A 23,721-nucleotide genomic window follows, 5' to 3' on the forward strand; every position below is an offset into this window, starting at 1 on the left:
CACTGTTATTACAACTTTGAAGGCAAGGTGGTCTGCGACGATCCATCACATACACCGCTAAGATAAGATTAATGAGATCAAAGAATTAGGCATATCCCGCAGTTACTAAACTACTATCACATTTTCGAGGTGGTTTAAGTTCCCATATTCGCCGACCTGCAGGCATTCGAAAAAAAAAAAGAAAAAAAGGAAAGCAAGAAAAAAAAAAAACACGCAGTAACGGGTTATGCATCATCATTCTCCGTTGTATATATATACGCGTGGACTTCCTGGTGCAATTGCGACAACTAGCCCAGTTGTGTATCCGTAAAAACCGTAAAGGTTTACACCCTACTAGCCTTGATGAAACGTGATGGCACCGTCTATACGACTTCTTTAAAGTGTGGTGTCACTCCACAGAAATGTCGGTATATAACAGGCTCGGCTTCTCTTGACGTGGCTCGGCTTGAAATAGCCATATTTGCGCAAATAAAGCTATCTGGCAGTTAAATATTCATTGCAAGCCTCAGGTCGCCTTCAATACGTACGCCTTGCATTATATTTGCTCCCGAAGGAAACAGAGTCGTACTATTGAAACCAGCGTGCAATGATTGTGGGCCAGTCTCCCCCTTTTGTCATATATTTAGCGGACCACCGGCAATTTATTTATTTATTTATTTATTTATTTATTTATTTATTTATTTATTTATTTATTTATTTATTTATTTATTTATTTATTTATTTATTTATTTATTTATTTATTTATTTATTTATTTATTTATTTATTTATTTATTTATTTATTTATTTATAAAGGTACAGATTTCCTAATGTTCGAAATCACAACATACGTAGGCAACTTAACAATACGTACACAATACACAGCAAAGAGGTGCTCTGCCAGAGAATGCGAGGAAAATTCCTAACTAGGCCACGCAAATATATTAATATAGCAAGAACAACCTTGCACACTGTTCTAATAGAGGGTAAAACCTTGCAGCAGATGGACCACAGGTCGCCATCGTTTACTGTCATTTACGAGAAAGATGCCAATTAACGCTTGCATGCATGCATTTCTCTCCATGGTGTGCCTGTAAGAAACTGTGCGGTGAACGGCGCGACATTTCCGCGGGGCGCTCTACACACGACGAGAGGCGCAGGCATGCTGGCGTGCTGCACGACGGCCGCGACGCTGGCGCTCTGGATCCTCTACCTGGGCCACAGGGGAGGCTCGGAGCACGCGCACCGGCGGCGCTCGCTGGAGCTCAGCCACTCGGTGGTCACGAGCAGCGGCAGCTTGCGCGGCCTGTGGGTGGACGGCGGCAGCAACGGCAGCGTGCTGGCCTTCTACGGCGTGCCGTACGCCGAGCCCCCTCTGGGCGCCGCCCGATTCCAAAGGCCCACGCCAGTGCGACCATGGACCGGGGAGCTCAGAGCCACGTACAAGGTGCGAGATTTCATCAAAGAGAAAGAAAATCATCAACAACCAACCCCACTTGCTATGTCCAAGAGTGCGTTCAGCGTGCTTTGGGAGGTGGTTATTTGTGGCACTACGTTGGGCAATATGGTGTTATGGCTGGCGCTCCCCTCACCACTGTGCCTTACCCGAATGCGGGAGCCAACCGGTACATATGAGCGCCACTTACTCAAGGACCAGTTCGGAACACCGTGCAGCATCTGCGACCGCCTCTGGTAGCTGCGAGCAGAGGCGCAGCTTCTCAAACGACAGCGTCTCGAAACGCTAGGTGTCACGACGAAAGAATGTTCTCCTTAGCACCAAGAAGGCTTTTAAAAAAAAGCCACACGGCTGTGCGGCACAGGCAGCACAGTCACAGCGTAAGCTGGTGGAGCGGCTCAAGAGTAGCTCCAATTTCGGCACCATGCACACCAGGGTCTTCGCGACAAAGTCTCTGCGCCTCGTTTTGACGACAACGATCTGAACTGCCAGCCCGGCGTCGACGGCGAGCTGCGGCTTGTAATGCTCTCTGCACAGCATTCTGCTGAGCCCGATGATGCCTGGCTGCGCAGGCCTGTGACGTTTGCAGGCACCTTAACTAGATGGCGCCACCATACTGGCGGAGGATGGTGATCGCGTTTTCATTTTTTTATATTGCGTGCCTCGACTGAATCGCATATCGTCGTCTGCGCCTGCGCACGCTGCGTTTGCAGGTGCATAAACTAAATGGCGCCACCATACTGGTGGAGGCTTGGATCGTCTGCTCCCCGGTGCCTGATAGCAAGCGCTTGCGTGGCTCAGTTATAGAGTATCTGGCTCCCGCGCAGCGGGCGTGGGTTCGATCCCGGCGGGAACCGGGTACTTTTGTTCGCATTTCCAGTGATAGCAGTTACGATCGCCGGACGCCGTCGGCGGAGGCGGCGGCAGCGGACACCATTGCGAACCGAAACTGCTATTGGAATGAGCCCATAACAGCTTACGCTGTAAAAATTGTAAACTTCCTTGGTTAGCACCGTGCCGCCATGGGGTACACCGCGCATTACCACCGGTACTGTTGTGCATTTTTCTACTGCTGTGTTACTACGGCACTATCTTCGGAGTTGGTCCACGAAAACGGTTAAACACTCACAAGAAATCGCAGTTCTCAAATATTGCTAAACTCAACTAAAGTGACAAGGTTTGGCGAACCACAAATCAGAAAGCGAGGATTGGGGAGGGTGCGCATTTTTCGGAAGAATTATGGCCGGGAGACGTTGTGACTGGGACTTGGCTCATAATTTCTGCAATGCTGTCTTTTGTAATGTACAGGCTACTTCAGGAGATTCTGAATACCCAAGAGACAAACGTGCTTGTTGAGGAAATTACCGAAAGAGCTGATATGGAAGCTTGGAAGAACACTGGAAATAGCAAGTGATAACAGCAAAGCATTTATGGTGTCTTGGCCTTGGAGATTTGTGTACAACCCCTGTTACCACTTAGCCTGGCGGCTTAGCCTTCTTATTTGTAGTCGTCGGCAGCAGAAATTCGCGGACACTGCTATTACAGTGCGCGTCGTACTTTTCAAAGGGTCCCTCAACCACTCCTCCGGCTTGGCGAGAAAAACACATTCTGCCGACAGCATTCACTTCTGTGAGTCATCATCATCATCATCATCATCAGCCTGAATTTATGTCCACTGCAGGACGAAGGCCTCTCCCTGCGATCTCCAATTACCCTTGTCTCGCTCTAGCGGATTCAAACTTGTGCTTGCAAATTTCCTAACTTCATCACCCCACCTAGTTTTCTACCGTCCTCGACTGCGCTTCCATTCTCTTGGTATCCATCCTGTAACTCTGTGAGTATATCAGCGAAATTTTGCACTCATGCGCGGCCCGTGGGGCTCACAAGCGGAGCACAAGATCATCATTTTCTCTAACACTCTATTTCAACAGAGGCCTTCTCCTCACCTATTTCGCAGGTGCTTGCAGCTGCATATAGTTTCGTACAATTATTGTATAAAACTCTATGGGCGGCTGCCCCATGACGTCAGCGGGCAGATTCTCAAGAGCGCTGCCATTGGCCGATACATGAAATCAATCAAAAATTGTGTTTGGAGCAGTGCGCTTTATTGTGCTGTTACTGTCTATATTTATTGGCGCAGTTCACTAAACAAGCTCAAGTAAGCAAAATTGCGTTTCGTATTTCGGTGAGAATTTCGTACTTCCGGAGAAAGCTTACTGTCGTCTGCTTGTGCTCAGCCGCGGCCGGCGGTGTAGGACCCAAACTTTGGCCACTGAGTCAAAGTGGGTGACGTGGCTCCAGGCGCGTGGCGAGCCTGCCCGAGCGCCAACGTACGACTTCCCGAGCTGCACACCTTCGAGGTGTGTCGCCATCATGGTCATCACGAGCGAACATAACGACGACGCTACGTTTGTAAGGCTTCTTCTTGCTTCCCAAACGTGGCTCAGATGGTTGTCGATCACTGGGTTTTCCTCAGTAGTTTGAAATTGTCTGGTGGCTTGTCCCGCCGCGTCCCGTAGGTACCCCGTCACGTCTCCTATCGTGTTGAAGTTCGGGGCCTCAGTTTGGCATTTCCTAAATTTCTTCCAATCTGTCAGACGTACCGTGCCCATCGGATGTCTTATTTTTGCCGTTTGAACGGAGACACTGAGAATGTGAGGGTCACTCCCCAATGTCTCGTCTAGGTTAGTCCAAGTGACTCCTCGTTCATCGCTAACGAAAGTGAGGTCAGGGGCCGTGTCTCTTGACACGCTATTTCCCAGTCTGGTGGGCGAGTCAAGCTGCGTGACGAGGATCAGATCGTGAGTCTGAGTTGCGTTCCGTAGGCTGGTAGCTTTGGCCGTGTCCTTTCTGTAACCCCACTCCGTGTGCCAGGCGTTGAAATCCCCTAGCAATACTACTCTATATCCTCGTTTCGCGGTATTCATGATGTGTGAGATATTGGGTGTGAAGTCTGCCTTGGGGTCTCGTGGCGAGCTGTATACATTTTCTACAATGTTCTTCGGGCGACCTCGCTTTTCCGGCCATACCGTGGCTATTTAATGTGGTATTTGAATCCCCGGTATAGTTTCAACGCTCACCTCAAGATCCTTCCTAGCCAATATTGCCGTCCCCGTGTGATTGGTGTTTGTGTGGAGTGTGTATCCTCTTATTGAGCTTTTCGGTTTGCCGGCTTCTTGCAAGCATATGAGATCTGGTGCAATTACCGCTGCTTCCACGAACTATGTCAGTGCAACTTCTTTGTTGTGCAGGGGACAGCACTTCCACTGTCACAACTCGAGATTCTCTTGACTGAGTGTGTTGTGTTTAGCCATCATATGAACTCTCAAAATTTGTCTCCGTGTCAGTCGTTAACAAGACCTTGGGATTACGGCCTCCGGGGCTTGGGTTTCCCCGTTTCCGTGATTTTTGGGACCCTTTGATGGAGTTGTCGACATACTGCTTGAGATTTCCTATCTCAGCGGAGCGAAGCTTGAGCTGGGCTTCTATGTTGCGTAGCTGTCCCTCGCCGGCCGTGTTGCGCCGCAGGGTTGTGCTGCGTCTGTTTGCATTTGCGTTGGTTGTTTCTGTGTGTTCTGGCTGTGGGTCCTAGTGTCCTTTCTTTTTTTTTTTGTTTTTTAGTGCTGCGAGTTTGGCAAGACTGGAGTGAAGTTGCTTATTTCCTGCGATTATTCTCCGATATTCCTCACTTTGTGTTATTGGCGTGGTCGTGGGAGCCGCGACCCATGCGCAGCTTACCTGCGTGTTCGCAGGTGGCGGTCCCGCCGGTTCCGTGGTGGGTTGAGTGGGCAGCGTGATCCGCCTGCTTGTTGTTTGACTGTTGTTTGTCGCTGGAGGCCTGGACCTTGATCTCGATCTCCGTCGGGATGGAGGTGGTGTCTTGGAGCGTGCTCGGGCTCTTCTTCGATCATTGGGTGAAGGAGTCCTGTGTCGGCTTCGCGATCGCGGCTTCGCTTCGTCAATAAGTTCTTATTCCTCTTCCTCGGATGTAAACCAGCGGATCGCCTTACGCTTTGGGCTGGGAGAGCGCCTTCTCGGTTGCCTGGGGGGTGTTCTCGGCTGCCTGAGCGGCTGTGTACAGCTGCGGTCGGCTGTGACGCGTTCCCCTCCGCACGAGGCACACTTTGGCGCGCACATATTGCCGCAGAGGTCTCTCCGCGCGAAGTATCCTTCCAGGCGTCTCATCGCACCGCCGTTGGAAGAGCGCCAGCAACGCCTTGCGCGTGGCGCGAACGCGGCTCTCGTGCACGCGAACGCGGCTGCGCGTGTGCTCAATTTTCGGACGTGGTTCACTGTGGGACGCGTTCCTGTTAACTCTGCTTGTCAATTGTGTGCATGTGTTTTAGTGTTAAGTCTCTGGGCACAAGTTCGCCCACAATAAACCAGTTTGTTTAGTGTGCTTCATTGAAGAGTGCTACATATCTGGTGGAGGTGCGGGGTATGATTTCGAGCCCCACACACCGAAGAGAGCTTAGTCCTGATCTTCGGCGATTGGAACCCTTGGAACTGACGCCAGTGCACCAACGGACCAGCCGTCGTCTTCGAGGGGATTCGCCAGAATTGGGACCTCTTCTCTTCGCGGCAAGGGAGCCAACTGACCGCGCTACCATGACCAGCCAAGTCACTACACCGGCACAGCTCATAGTGAGTCAACCTATTACACCACAGGCCTTCCACGGCGACTCGTTCGAAGACGCCGAGGACTGGTTGGACCATTTTGAGAGAGTGGCAAGGTCTAACGAATGGAGTGAAGAACGCAAGCTGCGCCATGTGTATTTTGCTTTAGAATACTCGGCGCGAACGTGGTTCGAAAACCACGAGGCTTCTCTGTCGTCTTGGGAAGAGTTTCGGCAGCAGCTGCTGGCTACGTATGGTAGCAACGATCGCAGGGAGAAGGCAGAAACTGCTCTTCGGGCACGGAATCAGCGCACGAATGAAAGCGTAGCCATGTACATAGAGGACATGTCCCGCCTTTTCAAGCGCGCTGACCCCAACATGAGTGAAGACAAAAAGGTGCGCCATCTCATGCATGGGGTGAAGCAAGAGCTTTTCGCGGGTCTCGTTCGCAATCCGCCACGCACCGTTGCCGAGTTTCGATCGGAAGCAACGACGATTGAAATGACGCTTCAGCAGCGAGCCCGGCAATACAACCGCGACTTAAGCTGCGCGTCCGCAAATGTCTTTTCTGCGTGTACTGACAACAATCTACACACACTGCGGGAACTCGTCAGGTCTGTAGTCAGGGAAGAGCTACGCAAGATGCAGTCTCACGAAGTTCCACCGGAACCATCTATCGTCGACATCGTCAGAAGCGAAGTGAGACAAGCCATACGGGAACCACAATCTGAGCCAGCACCAGCACGACCGACGCCAACGTACTCCGAGATGCTCAGGCGACCCGTCGTTCACAGTGCACCAATCGTTGAAAGTGCACCGATCGTTCACAGTGCGTCCATCGTTCACAGTGCGTCCATCGTTCACAGTGCACCCATCGCGAGGCCAAGTAACTACGTGCCGATAGCGCACAATGCGCCCCGTATGGCTGAGACAAGGCCCAGGAAAAGTGACGTGTGGCGTGACGCCAACCGTAGGCTCCTGTGTTTTCACTGCGGAGAGACCTCTGCGGCAATATGTCCGTCGTCCGGGTCGCTCGTTCCACATACGCGGCAGACGCGAGTGTCCGGTTGGGGGCACACATCTGTACGATGTCCCTTGCTGTAGCAGATCTTGCACACCTGCACCGTTGCTCTATACGACTGACAGGCTAGTTATCCCCCGCAGTAATACACGGGAGAGTCGAGCCACGGAAGGTGATCGCTGCTCTCTTCGTTTCCCCCATCATGCGTGCATGTATTATTTTCAGCCCTAGCGTTCTCACCCGTACGTTGGCTATGAGCGTTTCGGTGGGTGTGCTGGCTGGTCTCCCGTGTACCACTCCCCTGAGGGCTCTTTCGCCAGTCGCTGCGTACAAGTTTACGGCATGTGTGCGACCATTTAGTGTGAGCGTGGTTATGCGACGCATTCGTTCCGCCACTTCTTGTTCCGAGGTTGATATGATAACTATGTTCGATCCCGTCTCGGCTTTTTCCGTAACAGAAAGTGCTCACCTGTTACGGTGTTTTGGCAGGCGGATGACACTGCCGCAGCCATCTCCGGGGTGGTGATTGTTCGCATACGTAAGACCTGGTGGGGTCGAATCACTATCTTGAAATTGTCTTTCGGAAACGGCGGGCATATTTGATCCCGGCGGGTTTCGTTCTTCGGGTCTTCTTAGTCCCTGTTTCTTCTCTCTCGCTTGTTGTTTTCTTTGCCGCAAAGTGAGGACGGTGTGCCAGTCGTCCTCGGTGGTCGATCTGTCTGTAGTTTCAGAGTGAGTTGCCGTTGGCTTGATGGTCCGTCGAAGGTCCAGTAAGGTCCAAGTCCTCTTCCGTCGTGGCAGAGGAACGCACGTCGCCGTTTTTTGTGTCGAGTGCAGACGTCTGGGTCATCATCGTCTGCGTTGCCGGCATCACCGGCACAGCTGCCAGAGCCTCCTACCTGTCGGTAGGCTTGGCGCGGCTGCCACGTTGTGGAGGGCTTCTTCTGACGTGGCGGTGTAAGTAACGGCTCCCGCGCCACAAAGCTGGTGTCCACGGATTCCGGGTGACTTCACGAGTCAAATGGAGCTGAACTTTTCTAGGTGTTTAGAGCGGCACACACCGAAAAGCATGCAACTGCGAAGCGCGATGTGAGTGCCTCCGCACTCCTCGACGCCACGTAGCGTCCTCTTCCGTGGTAAGAATACGCGAGAAGATACTGTCGTATTTCTGTGCATGTCTCCTGCTGCGGACAATGATCGCATGTCGAATCGCCGCCGATGACCAAATCATATCGTGCTTCCTACGCACCCTGAAACAGTGCGCAGATTCCGCCGACTATGGCGACCCTTATTGTAATAATAATAATAACCTTACTTACCATCGCGGTCGATGGGGGAGATGGAGAAAAAGCTAGGGCATGCTTGACTAGCTCTCTCTTTCCCGAACGAAAAATGCATTTTTGTTTTAGAGTGAAAGCTCTACTACGCCATGTCTCGCAAGGTCATTAATCGCGTCGCAATGACCTTGAGCCGCAGGAGCGCAAGGGGGGCAGGTATGAAGTCACGCCACATGATCCGCTGCGGAGTGCCTCGCCACTGTGGTACCACGTGACTAGGCAAGGGTTTAACAGCTGCTTCGCCGGCGCTTGGTCGCTCAGTCTCACCGTGGATGGCGCACCGGCTGGGCGCCATCCGACAGCCTGAAGCGACAGGCCGAATCCATTCATCCAGTAGATATGGCTAGACGGCAGGCTGCTAAATCTCAAGCAGAGGCAAGGTTAGCTGCTGAAATACCGGAGCAAAGGGAGGCCAGATTAGCACGTTATAGAGAAGCTTACCAAGTGCGGAAGCGTGCGCTAATGAAACACTGTGTGCATAGTTTTTGCAAAACCAAGCCAAACAGACCTTTCGCTCGTGATAACTTGGTTTACAAGAGTTAAACCTCAGCCATTTTTTTTTTAAATGCGGAGCATTTCTTGGCGAACATTTCCTACTTTGACCGTATATATCTATCTAGCCGCCTACGACTTTGTGCTCTCATGGTCGTTTCGTTAACTTGGTATGTACCAAAATTTACATACTATGACAGAAGTATATGACGAACATAAATGATATGTCATGACACGATTATCATGAGATGCGTGTCATTAGGTCATGACAATGACCCAGCGAAAAAGTTTAACACTCAAAAACAACCGGAATGGATTCGGACGTGGGCACTAAGTGAAGGGAACACTAAATGACGATGGTACAAATCATAGTCACGAGCATGACTCAGCAAAAATGACAATGACTCAGCGAAAAAAAGATGAACACTCAAAAACCATTGAAATGGGTTCGGACGTGGGTACTAAGTAAACGAAACGATGCTGGTAGAAGTAATAGTCTTGAGCATGACTCAGCAAAAATGACAATGACTCGGCGAAAATGTATAGCACTCAAAAAACACGGAAATGGGTTCGGACGTGGGTACTAAGGGAAGGAAACACTAAAGAATACTGGTAGAAGTCATAGTCATGAGCATGACTCAGCATAAATGACAATGACTCAGCGAAAAAAGATAAACACTCAAAAATCACTGAAATGGGTTCGTACGTGGGTACTAAGTGAAGGAAACACTAAAGGTTGATGGTCGAAGTCATAGTCATGAGCATGACTAAGGCTTTCGCCTTAAGGTCTCTTAGGTGTAGTTAAAGGGATTCCTAAGGACTCATGACATGAATGTCATGACATGCGTGTCATGTAGGTCATGAAAGAGCCGCCTACGTCTTCGTACTCTCATGGTCGTTTCGTTAACTTGGTAGGCTATCCGCCCTCTGCTTCGAATAAAATCAATTCCCACAGGGCCTGGGATCTGCCGGTTTTTTTTTTTTTTTTACTTGCAACATTACCGTCAGCAAGACATACATAAACAAACCCAAAAGATAACAAAAAAAAAGACAGAGTAATAAGAAGTCGCAGCATTCGAGTTCATAATATTGCTGTTGAAATATACCATCTGAAGTGGCACAGATTCGGATTCGGATACACTAAGGAATGACAATGCATGAATAAAATATACCATAGCCGTCGTTAATAAGAACACCAATGCATGTAGAATTACTATAAAGAAATACAATATAGAACAAGAAATAATGAAAACACTGGTTTCAAGATTTTAAGTAATACTCGAGGCGGAACATCGTATCTCTTTCTTACAGCGACACCATAGAGAAAGAAATTCAACAAGAGGGTACACTCGGCGAAAACTGGCAACAGGAAACACATCACGCTAGTATTGACACCGTCCGATAGCTGCCGCGAGCATCGAAAAAAAAGTGAAATTAAGTTAACAGACATTGTTTTATTTTTTAATGCTTTGACGCGAAAAGTAAAAAAGTTTTGCGTATAAATGAAGTTATACTTTGCGAATTATTTTCCTTGCCTTACCTAGCGACAGGTCGATGACGCGCCAGATTACGCGTCATGCGCCAGACACGCCACCGAAGCGAGCGAGGACGGCTGCGCGTGTGCGGCGACCCGTCTGTCTCCTTTTCTTTTAATGTAGCCTTGGGCTCCCGGCGTATTCTTGCGTTCCTTCTGCGCTTGCACATGGCACTATTGGACTACGGCAAAGGGAGAAATTTTGTTTCACAGTCTCCAACGCAATTTGGCTTACGGCACGGCACCGAGACTTATGACGCAGTTAGCGAAAAACAGCTCGGCCGTCCTGGCGCTGTTAATTTGAGTTAATAATCATGCTGGGATATGTTTCCGACGTTCCTTAGGGGATTATTGTAACTTATTTCGGTACTTTTGAGGCACACTGATCGCACAGGGCGCTGTGACGTAGTTAGCGAGAACCAACTCGGTCGTGGTGCGTAGTGTAGTGCATCTTACTAGGAGACGTTTGTGCGGCATTCTCTGACGTCAGACATTACTGAAAAGTAATTTCGTAACTTATTGGGGAACTTTTGAGGCACGCTGGCCGCACTGGGCGCTGTGATGCAGTTAGCGATAAGCAGCTCGGCCGTGGTGACTAAGTTAGTTTGGCGTGTATTGAATCTTAGCGGGACAAGTTTGTGACGTTTTTTGTGGCCCCGCAACAACATATACATTCTTTCCGTACTTACGCTTGTCGAAAACTCGAGGAGCGATTGCCAAGAGTGATAACATAAGAGTGTGTTGCAGGCGTCGGCAGAACGCGCAAAAGATAACGCCGAGGGACATAACAGAAACGTGTAATTCGAAAATTCGGTCATCGAAAGGACTGAAAACAGGTTTTGCACCCACGCATTTGTCTTGAGTGCGAGCAGAAGGCATTCTGCGAGCGTCAAGCATGGGCTGGCTGGGAGCCTCTGTTGCGTCCATCAGTGTACGTAGCGTAGCATCGCGTCGCCTGAGGGCAAATTTTGCAAACACGAAGTCGCCCGTGTATTTGTGCTATTAAAGTGCAGGAAATAATGCCCGGGAAAGGGGGAATGCTAGGAAATTAGTTGTTTTCATGTTGTATGGTATTGTTTGGGTTCAGTCGGATATTTTCTACGCCATGTATGTAAAAGCGTATTGCTTTTGTTTGTAATGCCGCCCTTTCACTGCTTTCGCACGTTTCGCCTCTACACGCACTATTCCTATGTCTAAATACCAAAATGACACATGATTGTAATTTACGTTTTTCTTCAGCTGATACCGTCCGGTGAAGCTTTCTACGGTAACTACTGCTTAACTGGGGCCACAACGTTGGATGAATGCACAAAAAGCCCGGACTGAGTATTTATATAGAGTAAAATAAACATTTCCTAATTTGACACGGCGTCTTGCGTCTACTTTGTGAAATTGCACGTGGCACGGATTCGATGGGGCTTGTTAAGATCGTTCGTAATAATTTTTGCCAAATAATAAAACGATTCCGCACCAATACCACGCGCGGTTGAGCAATGAAAAAAATAAAAATCAAACGAAAACAGATGGGCGCAGCCCGCGTAACGCGCGCCAGCTAGCGTTCAAAACGCGCGCGTCTAAAGCCGAAACTGGAAGTGTGGTTCACGTATTGATAACGACCGCTTGGCGCGCTGCAGTTAATTCGGCCGCTGGGCTCTATGGGAGCGTCCGATCTTGTTGAATTCCTTTCTCTATGCCGACACACCGACCGTACGTGCGGCTAGGAACTAGGATTGTGTATTAACGCGACAAAGTTAAGGGTTCCGTGTAGCAAAAAGTCCGGCATCGGCGCCGGCGTCAGTGTGGGTGTCGGCATCCGTGGCGGAGAAAAATATCCCGACCCACCCAGACCGCGCCGACCCTCCGCGTGGCGCAAGGTGTTAGAAAATAAAAATTGAATTTCTCACAGGTAAATCCGTCACAAAAATGGTAAAGTACGACTTAACCACAACCTACAGACATGGTGGCGTCGGATTCTAATTTGAATGTACAAGAAAACATAATTCTATTACGAGGAAACTGAAGCACAAACCACTTTCCCAGCATTCCTACCATACCAACAGCGGCGCGCTCGGGTAGGTTACTTGCGAAAATCCTATCCAGATGGCGCTCGCATCCTCGACTGGTCACATTGGGACTTAGCCTGCCTAATGCGTTTTGGACACGCGCGCGCGTCGGGGCAATAGCAAACAAATTATAAAATAAAAAGAGATCGTAGGGCTTTCATATTTTAATATAAGACGACTTATATTGCCCCTGGGAAAACGGCTTCCCAGCAATGCATTGCTGTTTAAAAGTGAAGCCGACTTTAAGGGAATCGGTGTAAGCTTGGTCCTTATTAGCTGGCTTTCCCCCGTTCTGTGTTGCAGGGAAGCCTACTCATAAAGAAAAATGCGATGCGAACGGGGCCCGATAACGCTAATCGTCTTCCAATGTTTTTTTCTTTCTTTTTTTACGCAACACAGCCGTTGTAGTCTTGAGTAACCGCTGCGGTTTGTCAACAGCAGTATGTCTGCAATGACAACCTGTTTTCTGTGCGCAGGCGCCACCCTGTCCACCACAATGGCTGCGCGCCGCAGAGCGTCCGCAAGGCAAGCTGAGACCCGACTGGACCGAGGACTGCCTACACGTCAACATATGGACTCCGGGACTGAGCCCGGCCAAGCTGCGGCCAGTGGTGGTACTCCTGCACGGCGGCCACTTCACGCACGGCTCCAACAGGCTGCGGCAGTACGACGGAGCCAGGATGGCTACACGCTGCGACTGCGTCGTCGCTGTACCAAACTACAGGTTATGTGATGCTGTGAGCCGTAGCACAACAGTATGTCGCAGATTTCGTCGCTAAACTCTGAACGGCCGCACGACGCCTGCTCGAAAGCATTGAAGGTCACTTTCAGAAGAGAGTTACAAGCCTTTGCTGCCACGGCGGCTCAAGTTATATCGTACTGAAAAGAATTTTAGAACTGGCATTGTACGCTACACTCTGCAGAAACGGCGCCCTGATAAATGCGGAGGTACAGTACTCGCGCATTTCTAAGAAGGACCAGCGGATTTCTTATGGCATCTTCGGCTGTCCGTTTCGGAGCGCTCTAGACCGCTCTCGCGAGCGGCGTTGTCTTCGGCTGGTTCAAAGAGGCTGCGCGCCTTGCGGTCGGCTGGTTATTTTCGATCGCTCTCCTCCATCTTCGAGCGCTCTGAGGCGCTCCGAGCATTGCCGTCAGAGCAGTCATCGAGATTGAGAGCGTTTCCAGCAACGTCATCACAACACAGCGTCGCCGCTGTTGGCGACGATCCATAGGCCACCTAGGCACTGCATGCTCGCGTCTCAACGAACGCTCGTGCCACCGGCGCGTCCGCCGGCTTTCCCGGCAGCTTTGGATAGGCGAAACATCGGACGTTGGCAGTAGTCACGTATTTTCACATCTGCCATTTCCTCCTGCCAGAGCGAGCCACACGTTTGGCTTGCGCGCTTGTCCTCTACCTCTGAGTTCGGGAAACGCCGGATCTGCCCGACTCTGCTTCGAGGGATGGAGGTGACCAATCGAAGACACCATTAGTAATGTGGGATCAATTTTAATTCGGCACCTATCATACTGATCGAGTGCCTTATCTTTCAGTAGTTCACAGACGCATGCCAGAACTTCTGACATGCATATGTCAAAAACTACATGAAGCCAACAGGCAGCGATGCGAAGGATAGCACAAGAAAAATTAAGTTTGATTTTAATTGGAATGTAGAATTATAACAAAAAAAAGGGGGGGGGCGGGGGAAATGGGAGAATACACAACATGCTGCCGGTGGGAGCCGAGCCCGCAACATCCGCATGACGCGTGCATGTCGCATACGAGTTGAGCTATACGACAGTGGCTGTTTCGCCTTCCTCCACTTTCTTGGTTATTTCTGTAATCTGGGGGTGTTAGCCATAGCCACTCACGGCCGTGGCGGCGGAGTTGAAATTTCCTGTCAACCGCAGTTTTTGTTGACGTACAGTACGTTATCTCAGCAGCGGTGAACTAATCAATCGTATGCTGCCTCAGTAGGCTGCCTAAGTCGAGACTTGGGAACGAGTGATAAGAAAAGAACACTTGAGCTTCTTCCTTGATTCTTCTCGTTCTTGCGTCTGCAGAGCAAATTCATAGCATTCGAAGTGTTTCCCAACAAGCGCATGGTATTTGTGCGCTTCCTTCTACTTGTGCATGGTTGGACGCCTCTAACTTTCCTATATTGGAATCGCAGGCTGGGCGTGTTCGGCTTCCTGTTCGGCAACGTCTCTAGCTTCCCTGGCAACCAGGGTCTCTGGGACCAGCACCTGGCCCTGCAGTGGCTCAAGCGAAATGCGGCCGCCTTCGGCGGGGACCCTCGCAACCTCGTCCTGTGGGGTGTCGACGCTGGCGCCATCAGCGCCGGCCTCCACATCCTCTCCCCGCTCGGTGGCGGCTCGCTCTTCTCCAGGGCAGTGCTACAGGCAAGGAAATCGACGCTTCTTGCGGACAACGTGCACGCTTGTTTGTTTATTTCTATTACCTCAAATACCCCTGGGAAGGGGTTTCACATGAGGGGTGGGCTGCTTTCACAGATTATTTCTTCAGTCATGCGCTTGAAGTGGGTTGGGTTTTATAAAAGCACGGTGTTGACAGGAACGTTATCACGACATTGATGTCTCGACGAAATGCGAGGAAGCATGGAGAACAGTATGCAGACTAGAGATGGGTATACGGCCATGTTGGTGCGGCTTGAGTGGCAGTAGGCTTGCATATACAATGGATACAGCGTTTTACTGGTCCCAACAAAATAGACTTGCAGTGAATCCAACTAAAACCAAAATCATTGTATTCCGCGCAAGAAACAAGCCATTGACGATCAATCGCGCCGTTTATTATGCAGGGCAGGAAATCGAATTCGTCCACGAACACAAAATACTGGGCGTCACTTTCGAGGCCTGTTTATCTTGGAATACACAGGAGAATGTAATCTGCAGAAAACTATCTCATGCATCTGGACTGATGGCACGTTGTCGCACAATTTTTCCGACATCTGTCAAAATTCAAATATATCACGCACACTTCCAGGCACATATCAACTACTGCAGCCTAGTATGGCTAACAACTACTAAGACAAATAGTATGAAAATCCACGTGTTACAAAAAAAAAAGATAGTTCGATACATTGCAAACATTCCGTACTTATCACACACTGGCGTTGCATTTCACGCCTATAAGATTATGGCCTCTCATCACATATACAACTTTCGTATTTTACGCTCGTTCTATTTTTCGGCTAGCCCCATTCACGAATTCCTTACACACACAGCTTCATTAAACCCGCACTAAGTAACAAATGCACACGAAACACGGACCTGTGGTTCACACCGCGTTTCCGCACGAACTAAAAGTTACAAACTCTGGAACATAATTTACCTAGTATCTTAAACAGGTACAAGCATACCATGGGCTTTACTTTGAAATAGCTTAAAGATTATTTCCGAAACATGTAGCCTTATAATACTGTTAACTATCAGGATGCAATTGCAAATTGTACATAGTGGTTCTATTTTAAATCGCGACTAAACTTTTCAAACCTATATTATTGTTCGAAATGGATTTGTTATAAATTTTTACTGTTGGTATATCTGTGATCTGTTGGTCTAATCGGTTTATTTGTGTATTTAAATATATACGTGTGTTAGTATATATCTGAGTATATGTGAGTATATGTGCAAGAATATGTGCATGTCATCTGTATGTGGTATTAATGGTTATTTTTTTTTTCATTAGTCTGTTTGATCTCCTGAACGTCACCACTGCTAAAAGTTTTTAGGTTGCCCGGGCCCAGTCAAGCTGTAAAAAAACAGCTTTTTGCCCAGGTATCCCTACCAGAAATGTGTATTTTGTTTTCTGGAAAATAAAACTGTAATGTATGTATGTATGTATGTATGCATGTATGTATGTATGTATGTATGTATGTATGTATGTATGTATGTATGTATGTATGTATGTATGTATGTATGTATGTATGTATGTATGTATGTATGTATGTATGTATGTATGTATGTATGTATGTATGTATGTATGTATGTATGTATGTATGTATGTATGTATGTATGTATGTATGTATGTATGTATGTATGTATGTATGTATGTATGTATGTATGTATGTATGTATGTATGTATGTATGTATGTATGTATGTATGTATGTATGTAATATGTATGTATGTATGTATGTATGTATGTATGTATGTATGTATGTATGTATGTATGTATGTATGTATGTATGTATTTGTGCAGGTGATGCACGAAAGAATTTGTGCAAGACAGGCGTCTTGGCGGTGTGATGCAAGGCTGGAAAGATTGACTTGCGATTTGAGTATCGACGAGCTAGACGTGTATGAATAGAGAAAACGAATAGTACTGCATGGCTCTGCACGGGTTTCAAGAAGGTTAATATGTTTAGATTGGTGTAATGATTCCAAAGAGCACATGCGCATATGAGGGAGCAGTAAGATTAAGTTTAACGGATGGGGTTGCTAGTCGGATATTACGGCTACAGTTACTGTATATGGCTGCCTCATAATCAAATTAGGGTTTTGGCACGCAAAACATTATTAATTTTAAAGCGATAGCTTTTTTTTTTTTGGCTCCTCTTCCCACTTCGCGGTGTTGTCAGTTGCTGGCCGTTTATGGCCAACTTTGGATAAAGGATGTCACTAGTTGTCACCGGAAACTGAGTTCCCTAGATAAAGAACTTGTTTTATCTAGGGATCTTACTGGAAACTAGAGATAAAAATTGCTGGCTCTCCCGTAATCGAGAGTAGATGTGAGCATGAAATGGCTACCGGCAAAGCAGATTGGTTGGAGATGATACTAGCCACAATCTTAAAAAGGGTTATGGGGGGCCGGGACGCGTATTTCCATTTGCTAGTAGGTACAGCGTTTGACCGCTGGCGCCACGCTGCGCCGCTCGCGCGTACCATGTTTCGAGCCGCCGCCGTTGGAACGGAGGAGGCGTTGACGGAGAAAACGCTGGGCTGGTGGTGACTTAGCCTGCTGTTGGGATCGGTGGTATTATTAACGCATCACTGTTTTGATGATCCAAATATAATCTCACTATCAGGGAGGGAGCAGTCTACCTGACTGGAGCAGTATTTTTTTTATTTGGGGTGTTGCTACGCTGCGCTCCGCAACACCCCAACGACCGCCGCTTCGCGTCGGCGCCCGGCACCACGGCTGCCGCCGTGGCGCCGGGGTTCAAGCGACCGCGCTGGCAAACAGTGAAAGAAAAAAAAAAGGGAAAAGCGTAATATTAAAAAAAAAGTAGCCAGAGCGGGTACCGAACCCGCGTCCGCTGGATCCCGAAGCAAGCGCCGAAACCACTCAGCCATACAGCCACGCTTCCAAGGGTTGCATTTGTGCAAACCATATGATTGCGTTCGAGCGCCCTCGGTGAACGGAACCACCTAGAAACGCGGTACGCGCGAGCGGCGCAGCGTGGCCCCAGCGGTCAAACGCTGTGTCTACTAGCAAATGGAGTGTTGCGGCCGGGGACATACCGTTACGCCGCCATGCGGAGTCACCCCTGCGGCGTGCAAACTCGAATTCTTCCGCCAGCCCTCTCCTGCTCAGACCGCACCCGCTTTCGCGTGGTCTTTTTTTTATTATTGTGCACGAAGCACGTTGCACGAAGCACTGTTCATTATACCGATACAGATACAATAAGGCCGCGTGTCAAAATTGTCCAAGCGTTCCAAGTCTGCGTCTATAAAGGGATACGGACACAAAATCGTGATGGCTGACAGGCAGGTCTCCAAAGTTTACGCACCTTCTCGTCTCTGGGAAACGTGTGCGACGGCGTGTCACGACCGACGATGCTGTTATAACAGCAATGTCTGGGCATTTCCTTCCTCCGCGACGAACGCGTCAATACCGAGCGACGACCGCGGGAAGGCGCATGTAAGACGCGCCACCTGCGTTTAGCGCCGACGGGGATAATGTTTCAGACGGACCACGTGCGATGATCGCCGAAAGGCGTTAAACAAACGCTGCAAGAGACCGACACCCCCAGAAACACTGAGACGGCTGTGGCCTACCTTGGCCACGCGCGCGCTGGTGGGTGTTATGACGTCAAATTTCAGCTTCTGCAGGCGGCCGCTTGGAGGCAAGGTGCAACGGAAAATCGCAAAAAGAAAAGATGTTTCTCGTCATCTTTTTCAAAGCAGCTTGTTGTATTCGTCATTTTCAACAGTTCAACTTTTGTTCCGATGCAAAAAACCACCCGCCAACTTTTGTATCCATATCCCTTTAAGCGTTTTGAAATAGTACTGGGATGCGGAGAACGCGGGACCTGCGCCTTTCTATGGTATAATGCATTGTATCTATTGAAATTAAGCGTTTCGACGCGTTCGTGCGGTTGTATGTATACGTCATCAGAGAGTTTTATATTAGGGAGACGCAAACGTAGCGGCCCCCTAGCGCTTGGGGGCCCTTACGCTTGCGTTCCCCTAATCTAAAACTCTCTATTGTATGTTTCAGTCGTTTCAATGCGCATGCTGCTTGAATTGAATTTTGGGGTTTTACGTGCGAAACCACGATTTCATTATGAGGCACGCTGTAGTGGGGGACTGCGGAATAAATTTCACCACCAGGATCTTTAACGTGCCCCCAATGCACGGGACACGGCCGTTTTTGCATTTCGCCCCCATCGAAATGCATCGGCCGCGACCTAGATTTGATCCCACGACCTCGTGTTTAGCAGCGCCGCTAAGCCAACGCGGCGGGTGATGCTGCCTGAAGCCACGCCAGTAAAGGACAGCGATAAATGTAAGCCGCCTTTGTGTTACTACAGACCCTTTTTCCCTCGATATCGAGAACCAATCTTAAGAAGGCCGCCGAGATAACTTTGGAACTTTGCTGCCGATCTGGGATGAAGGCTCATTGAAAGTGCGACATCGTTCACTTCTCGTAAAGGGGGAAACCGGTTGGAACCGATTACCGCCCCCCCCCCCCCCCCCTCCAAGGTCTGATAATGGCAGACTGTAGGCAAGCCTGGTGCCGTCATTTAGGGCGATGAGGCAGTTTCTGCGGAAAGCAAGTCGGCTGGAGACCTCGACAAAAACCGCTTTTGCGATCAGAACTTGTAACAGCGTTTCTTCTTGCCTCTAGCGTAATAACGTTTTGCAATTCGTGATGATCTTGGCCGTCCGTTATCTTTTATAGCCTGACTTTCTCCGTTTCAAGGCCAGGAAGTTTCCGCCAGAACTTTGCCGTGCACCCAACGTGATTGCGCATGCTGCAGGGCGGCTCCCCGCTGTCGTGCCTGGGGGAATGCGCGGACGCCGAGAACGTGCGGCTCAGTGTGGCCAAGCTGTGCGCGTCACCTGACGAGGCCGAAGACGAGCGTCGCGCCTTGGCCTGCCTACAGGCGGCGCTCGCAGCGGAACTGGTGGCACTGCCCGTGGATGACTATTTTGCGCAGACTTTGAGCCCGTTCCTGCCCACGTACGGTGATCCGCTGGTGCCCGTTGACCCCAAAGTAGGTAGACGCACTACCCGCGAACATTTGTGGTTTCCGTGACAAGCCTCTTGGATAAAGTTTAGCTCGAGGATTCCACATACTGTCTGATAGCTACGTTGACACATTATCGATATTCTTGCTCGACCCTACAGAGTCCTATGTCTCGTCATATACGTGGTACTAGCCATGAGCATGCTAATGAAACGCTGTTTTCGAGTCCTCTTGCGCGACGTAGTTGTTCATAGAAGTCTGTGTGGTAAATGATGTTCTGCTAGGGTGTCGATTTACCAGCGGCATGACTGTAGGTGACTCTAACTTCGAGCACACTGTGCGCAGACCTATTTTACCGGCACGTGCTGGCACGCGCCGCAAGTGAGAACTGGAAGAGGACGCCAAACATTGTGCATGCTTAGGGTGCACGGTTGCCTGAGCGCAGTGGGAAGTACATAGCACTCTTGGCAAATGAATATTCAACTCGGCTGTAGCAAGCAGCATGCTGCAGTATCCATGGCTAATACCATGCAGGTCGCCACTGTAGCTACTTCCCTTTAATAAGCTAAAAGAACCATATGGGCTATTACACACTGAGTGGATAACAAAAAGAAAATATTACATTTTGTTGAGTCTGTAACAATTTATGATGCGTGCTGTCATCTAACATGAAACTAGATAAACCAGTGATGGCTGCGACATTTTAACGAAGGTTGTTCCAATCTTTGGCTGTCAGAGGAAAAAAAAAAAACACTCACATGAGTGGCGCGGAATAAGTGCATGAGTACGAGATGCATTTAGTGAGGGATGAGTGCCAGGAGACGGTTACAGTGGCAAAATCTATGGTGCGCGATTAAGAACACCATGTCAAAATTTGTGTAATAATGATAAGCTGGCAATGTAACGACAACGTGAAAAGTTTGTATTTCAGAATGTCATTTTAAAACAAAGGTAGTTGTGTCACAGGAAAGTGTTGTGTGAGTAATCCCCATGGCACAATTCTGAAAAGGTTCAAATGCGTCTGAGGCAATCATGGTGAGGGTTCCATATGACTGATGCGTCTTCTAGTTTGAATCATATTAAGTACGTTGTGTGCCAGTGGTTTCAGATGGTGAGGCCTTTCGTCGGTGATATCTTAAAGCCCGAAATATTTGTTAGCCAATGAGATCACCTTCTTCAAATGCTTGTACCAGTCGAGATTATTAGAAATAATAGCGCCTACCTAAATGTCCGAATGTGACATAAGAAATTTCGTGAGAAAACAAGGAGCTAATAAACTTTTGACAAGCGTACAGTGCGACCTGCGCGGGGCGTCGGACATAGCATTGTAACTCTGTTATTCATCTATTAAAAAAAAACTTTATGTAAAACGATGCGCACGTAAAACGATGGACTGCATTTGCTGTACTGTGTCTTAATTGCGATCGAAACCGCTTGCGCGTTCGGTTTCCACTGCCGTCGCTGGCGTAGCCGCTCTCATTCACTGGTGCGAGGAAGCTATATCGGATGCAAGCGTGGAAAAGTTAAAGCTGACTGTCCCCGCACCCCTTATCCGTGGTTAACAAGAGGCAATGGGGAGAAGTTGTCTCCCGTGCTGAAAACCAGAGGACGTATTCTGGGACGATGGCTTTCGGCGATACTATCGCTTTCGCGTGACGTAGAGCTCAACCGGCCAATCAGCTCATCCGGTTTTTCTCAACCGACCAATAAGCGCACGCTGAAAGTGATATCGCCTAAAGCGACCGTCCGAGAATGCATCCCCTGCATGACGCAGTGAATGAAGCGTATACGATAACACTAATCATTTGTGCGCCTCTCGTGGGATAGTCTGTTCGCTCTGGAGCGTGCATCCGAGCTATATGGAATGAGAAGCTCTGCTCGCACCACCGCCTTCAGGTGCTGGCGTACCAGCGGCGGCCCCTTGTGGTCTCTGGTGGCACAGCGGGTCGCCACCCTGGCGCACCGCTGTCGGTCCTGGTGGGCTTCGCTCGGGGCGAGGGTCAGCACTTCTTCGCGCGCTTCTTGGACGCCTCCACGAACGGCTCGTGGGCGCACTTCACGCCCGACCAGCACCGCAGCACCGCCTCCGCCCTGTTCACGTTCACCTTCGGCGAAGAGATCTTGGAAGCCGAGAGCCTGCACACAGACCTCGAGTCGTTGAACGACCCGCGGCGCGTGTTCCGCCGCTACGGAGTGCTGCTGGACGACGCGCTGTACGTGTGTCCCGCGCTGGCGTTCGCCGAGTACCTGTCGGACGCGGCCCTGGTGCACGTGTACGACTTCGCGCTAGTGGACCACGAGAACGGCACGCCAGCGCAGGCGCCGCAGCACAGTGACGACTTCGACGCTGCCTTCAATTACGGAGCCGATGACTACCTCGAGCCTCGAGGTGCGCGAGCCTTCGCGGACGCCGTAATTGCCTTCATCAGCGCAGGGTAGGGCTGCATTCACTCCTGTTGCCAATTTCCGCCAGATTTTGTGAAAATGGGGCTACTTGTACTATTTTTCATTGTAATAACAATGCAATAGGCGCATTTCCGCCGTCGGCGCCACCGCGGCTGCCTTCATGCTGCCCCACTGTCTACAGGACATTTACCGCTCGCGCCCTTATCGGAATTTATCCGCTCCTTATCTGTCCTTACCAAACATGATCCCACCGTTATCAACTCTTATTGGCCCTTATCAACATTTATCAATCCTTATCAAAATTGCTACGACCATCATAAGCCCTTATCCCTTTTTAGCACATTATATAAACGTTATCAAAATTTCTCCGATCATTATAAGCCCTTATCGTTTTTAGCACCTTATCTATCGGCATCGAAACCACTATCAATCGTGATAAGACCCATATAACCCCTAATGTACTCATCATCTTTATCAATTCACTGACTGCTTATCTGTCTGTGTTGCACGACGCGAAGCGCATGAGCTATCAGAGATCGGTGGTATTTCGGTTGATGAAGGAACGCCGAACGGATGATGATTATTGGATGCTATTGGCGCAAGAACCATCATCATCATCAGCCGATATTTATGTCCACTGCAGGACGAAGGCCTCTCCCTGCGATCTCCAATTACCCCTGTCTTGCGCTAGCGTATTCCAACTTGCGCCTGCGAATTTCCTAACCTCATCATCCCACCTGACTTTCTGCCGTCCTCGACTGCGCTTCCCTTCTCTTGGTATCCTGGCGCAAGAACCATGCGTGGCCAAAGAGCGCCCCAAAGAGCACCCCAACGGAAGGCGCATCCCGCGACCACCGAAACGCATCAGGGATGTATAGCGTGTTTCGCGTTAAATTTTCCCAAAATCGGAATTTTCCTGATGTTTGCAATGCTGCGAGTCAGCTCTACGTGTGGTCTATAGAGATAGATCGTTTTTGTTCCACCATCACCAATCTTCCTACAAAGCCTTCGTAGAAATACTTCTCCTTTGACATTTGTTTTGTACCGCCGGGATTCATATGGTACGTAATTACAGCTATATTCACATTTCGCAAGCATGGGAAAGAGACCGGTCCACGGCCACTGGATCCACGGCCGCTGGATAAAAAAAAGTGCGGCCTGCCACGTCGGGCGCGTTGCAATGGGAGTGAATGTGACAGCCGTAGTTGCATTGTCGGCCGCTTGGCTGGCCGAACGGCGCTAGCCATTGACGATGGAACGCGTCGGCTTGCACGCGCGACGGCGTTCCAAGCGCGTTCCTGACGCATTTGCTATGCCGAATGCCGATGCCAGACAACAGCCCCTGGCGTGTGGCGCCACGGCGGATCACACCGTTTTCGATGCA

The 23,721-nt window shown here is 49.5% G+C and overlaps 2 protein-coding genes across 2 annotated transcripts; both read left to right on the forward strand.

Annotated features, from left to right (window-relative positions):
- The first annotated feature begins 1,139 nt into the window (after positions 1-1,139).
- LOC119456520 (acetylcholinesterase) lies at positions 1,140-19,364 on the forward strand. The gene is made up of 4 exons (XM_049669210.1): positions 1,140-1,424; positions 12,974-13,221; positions 14,669-14,897; positions 19,272-19,364. Exons 1-4 carry the CDS (start codon positions 1,140-1,142, stop codon positions 19,362-19,364), a joined length of 855 nt encoding a protein of 284 aa, XP_049525167.1.
- Positions 19,365-19,541: 177 nt separating this feature from the next.
- On the forward strand, positions 19,542-22,379 carry LOC125939666 (uncharacterized). Its single transcript, XM_037718344.2, has 2 exons — positions 19,542-19,958; positions 21,828-22,379. The coding sequence occupies exons 1-2, from the start codon at positions 19,713-19,715 to the stop codon at positions 22,368-22,370; spliced, it is 789 nt and encodes a 262-aa protein (XP_037574272.2). The 5' UTR covers positions 19,542-19,712; the 3' UTR covers positions 22,371-22,379.
- The last annotated feature ends 1,342 nt before the right edge of the window (positions 22,380-23,721 follow it).

Source organism: Dermacentor silvarum, chromosome 6 (genome assembly GCF_013339745.2).
Source record: "Dermacentor silvarum isolate Dsil-2018 chromosome 6, BIME_Dsil_1.4, whole genome shotgun sequence".
Lineage (NCBI taxonomy): Eukaryota > Metazoa > Arthropoda > Arachnida > Ixodida > Ixodidae > Dermacentor > Dermacentor silvarum.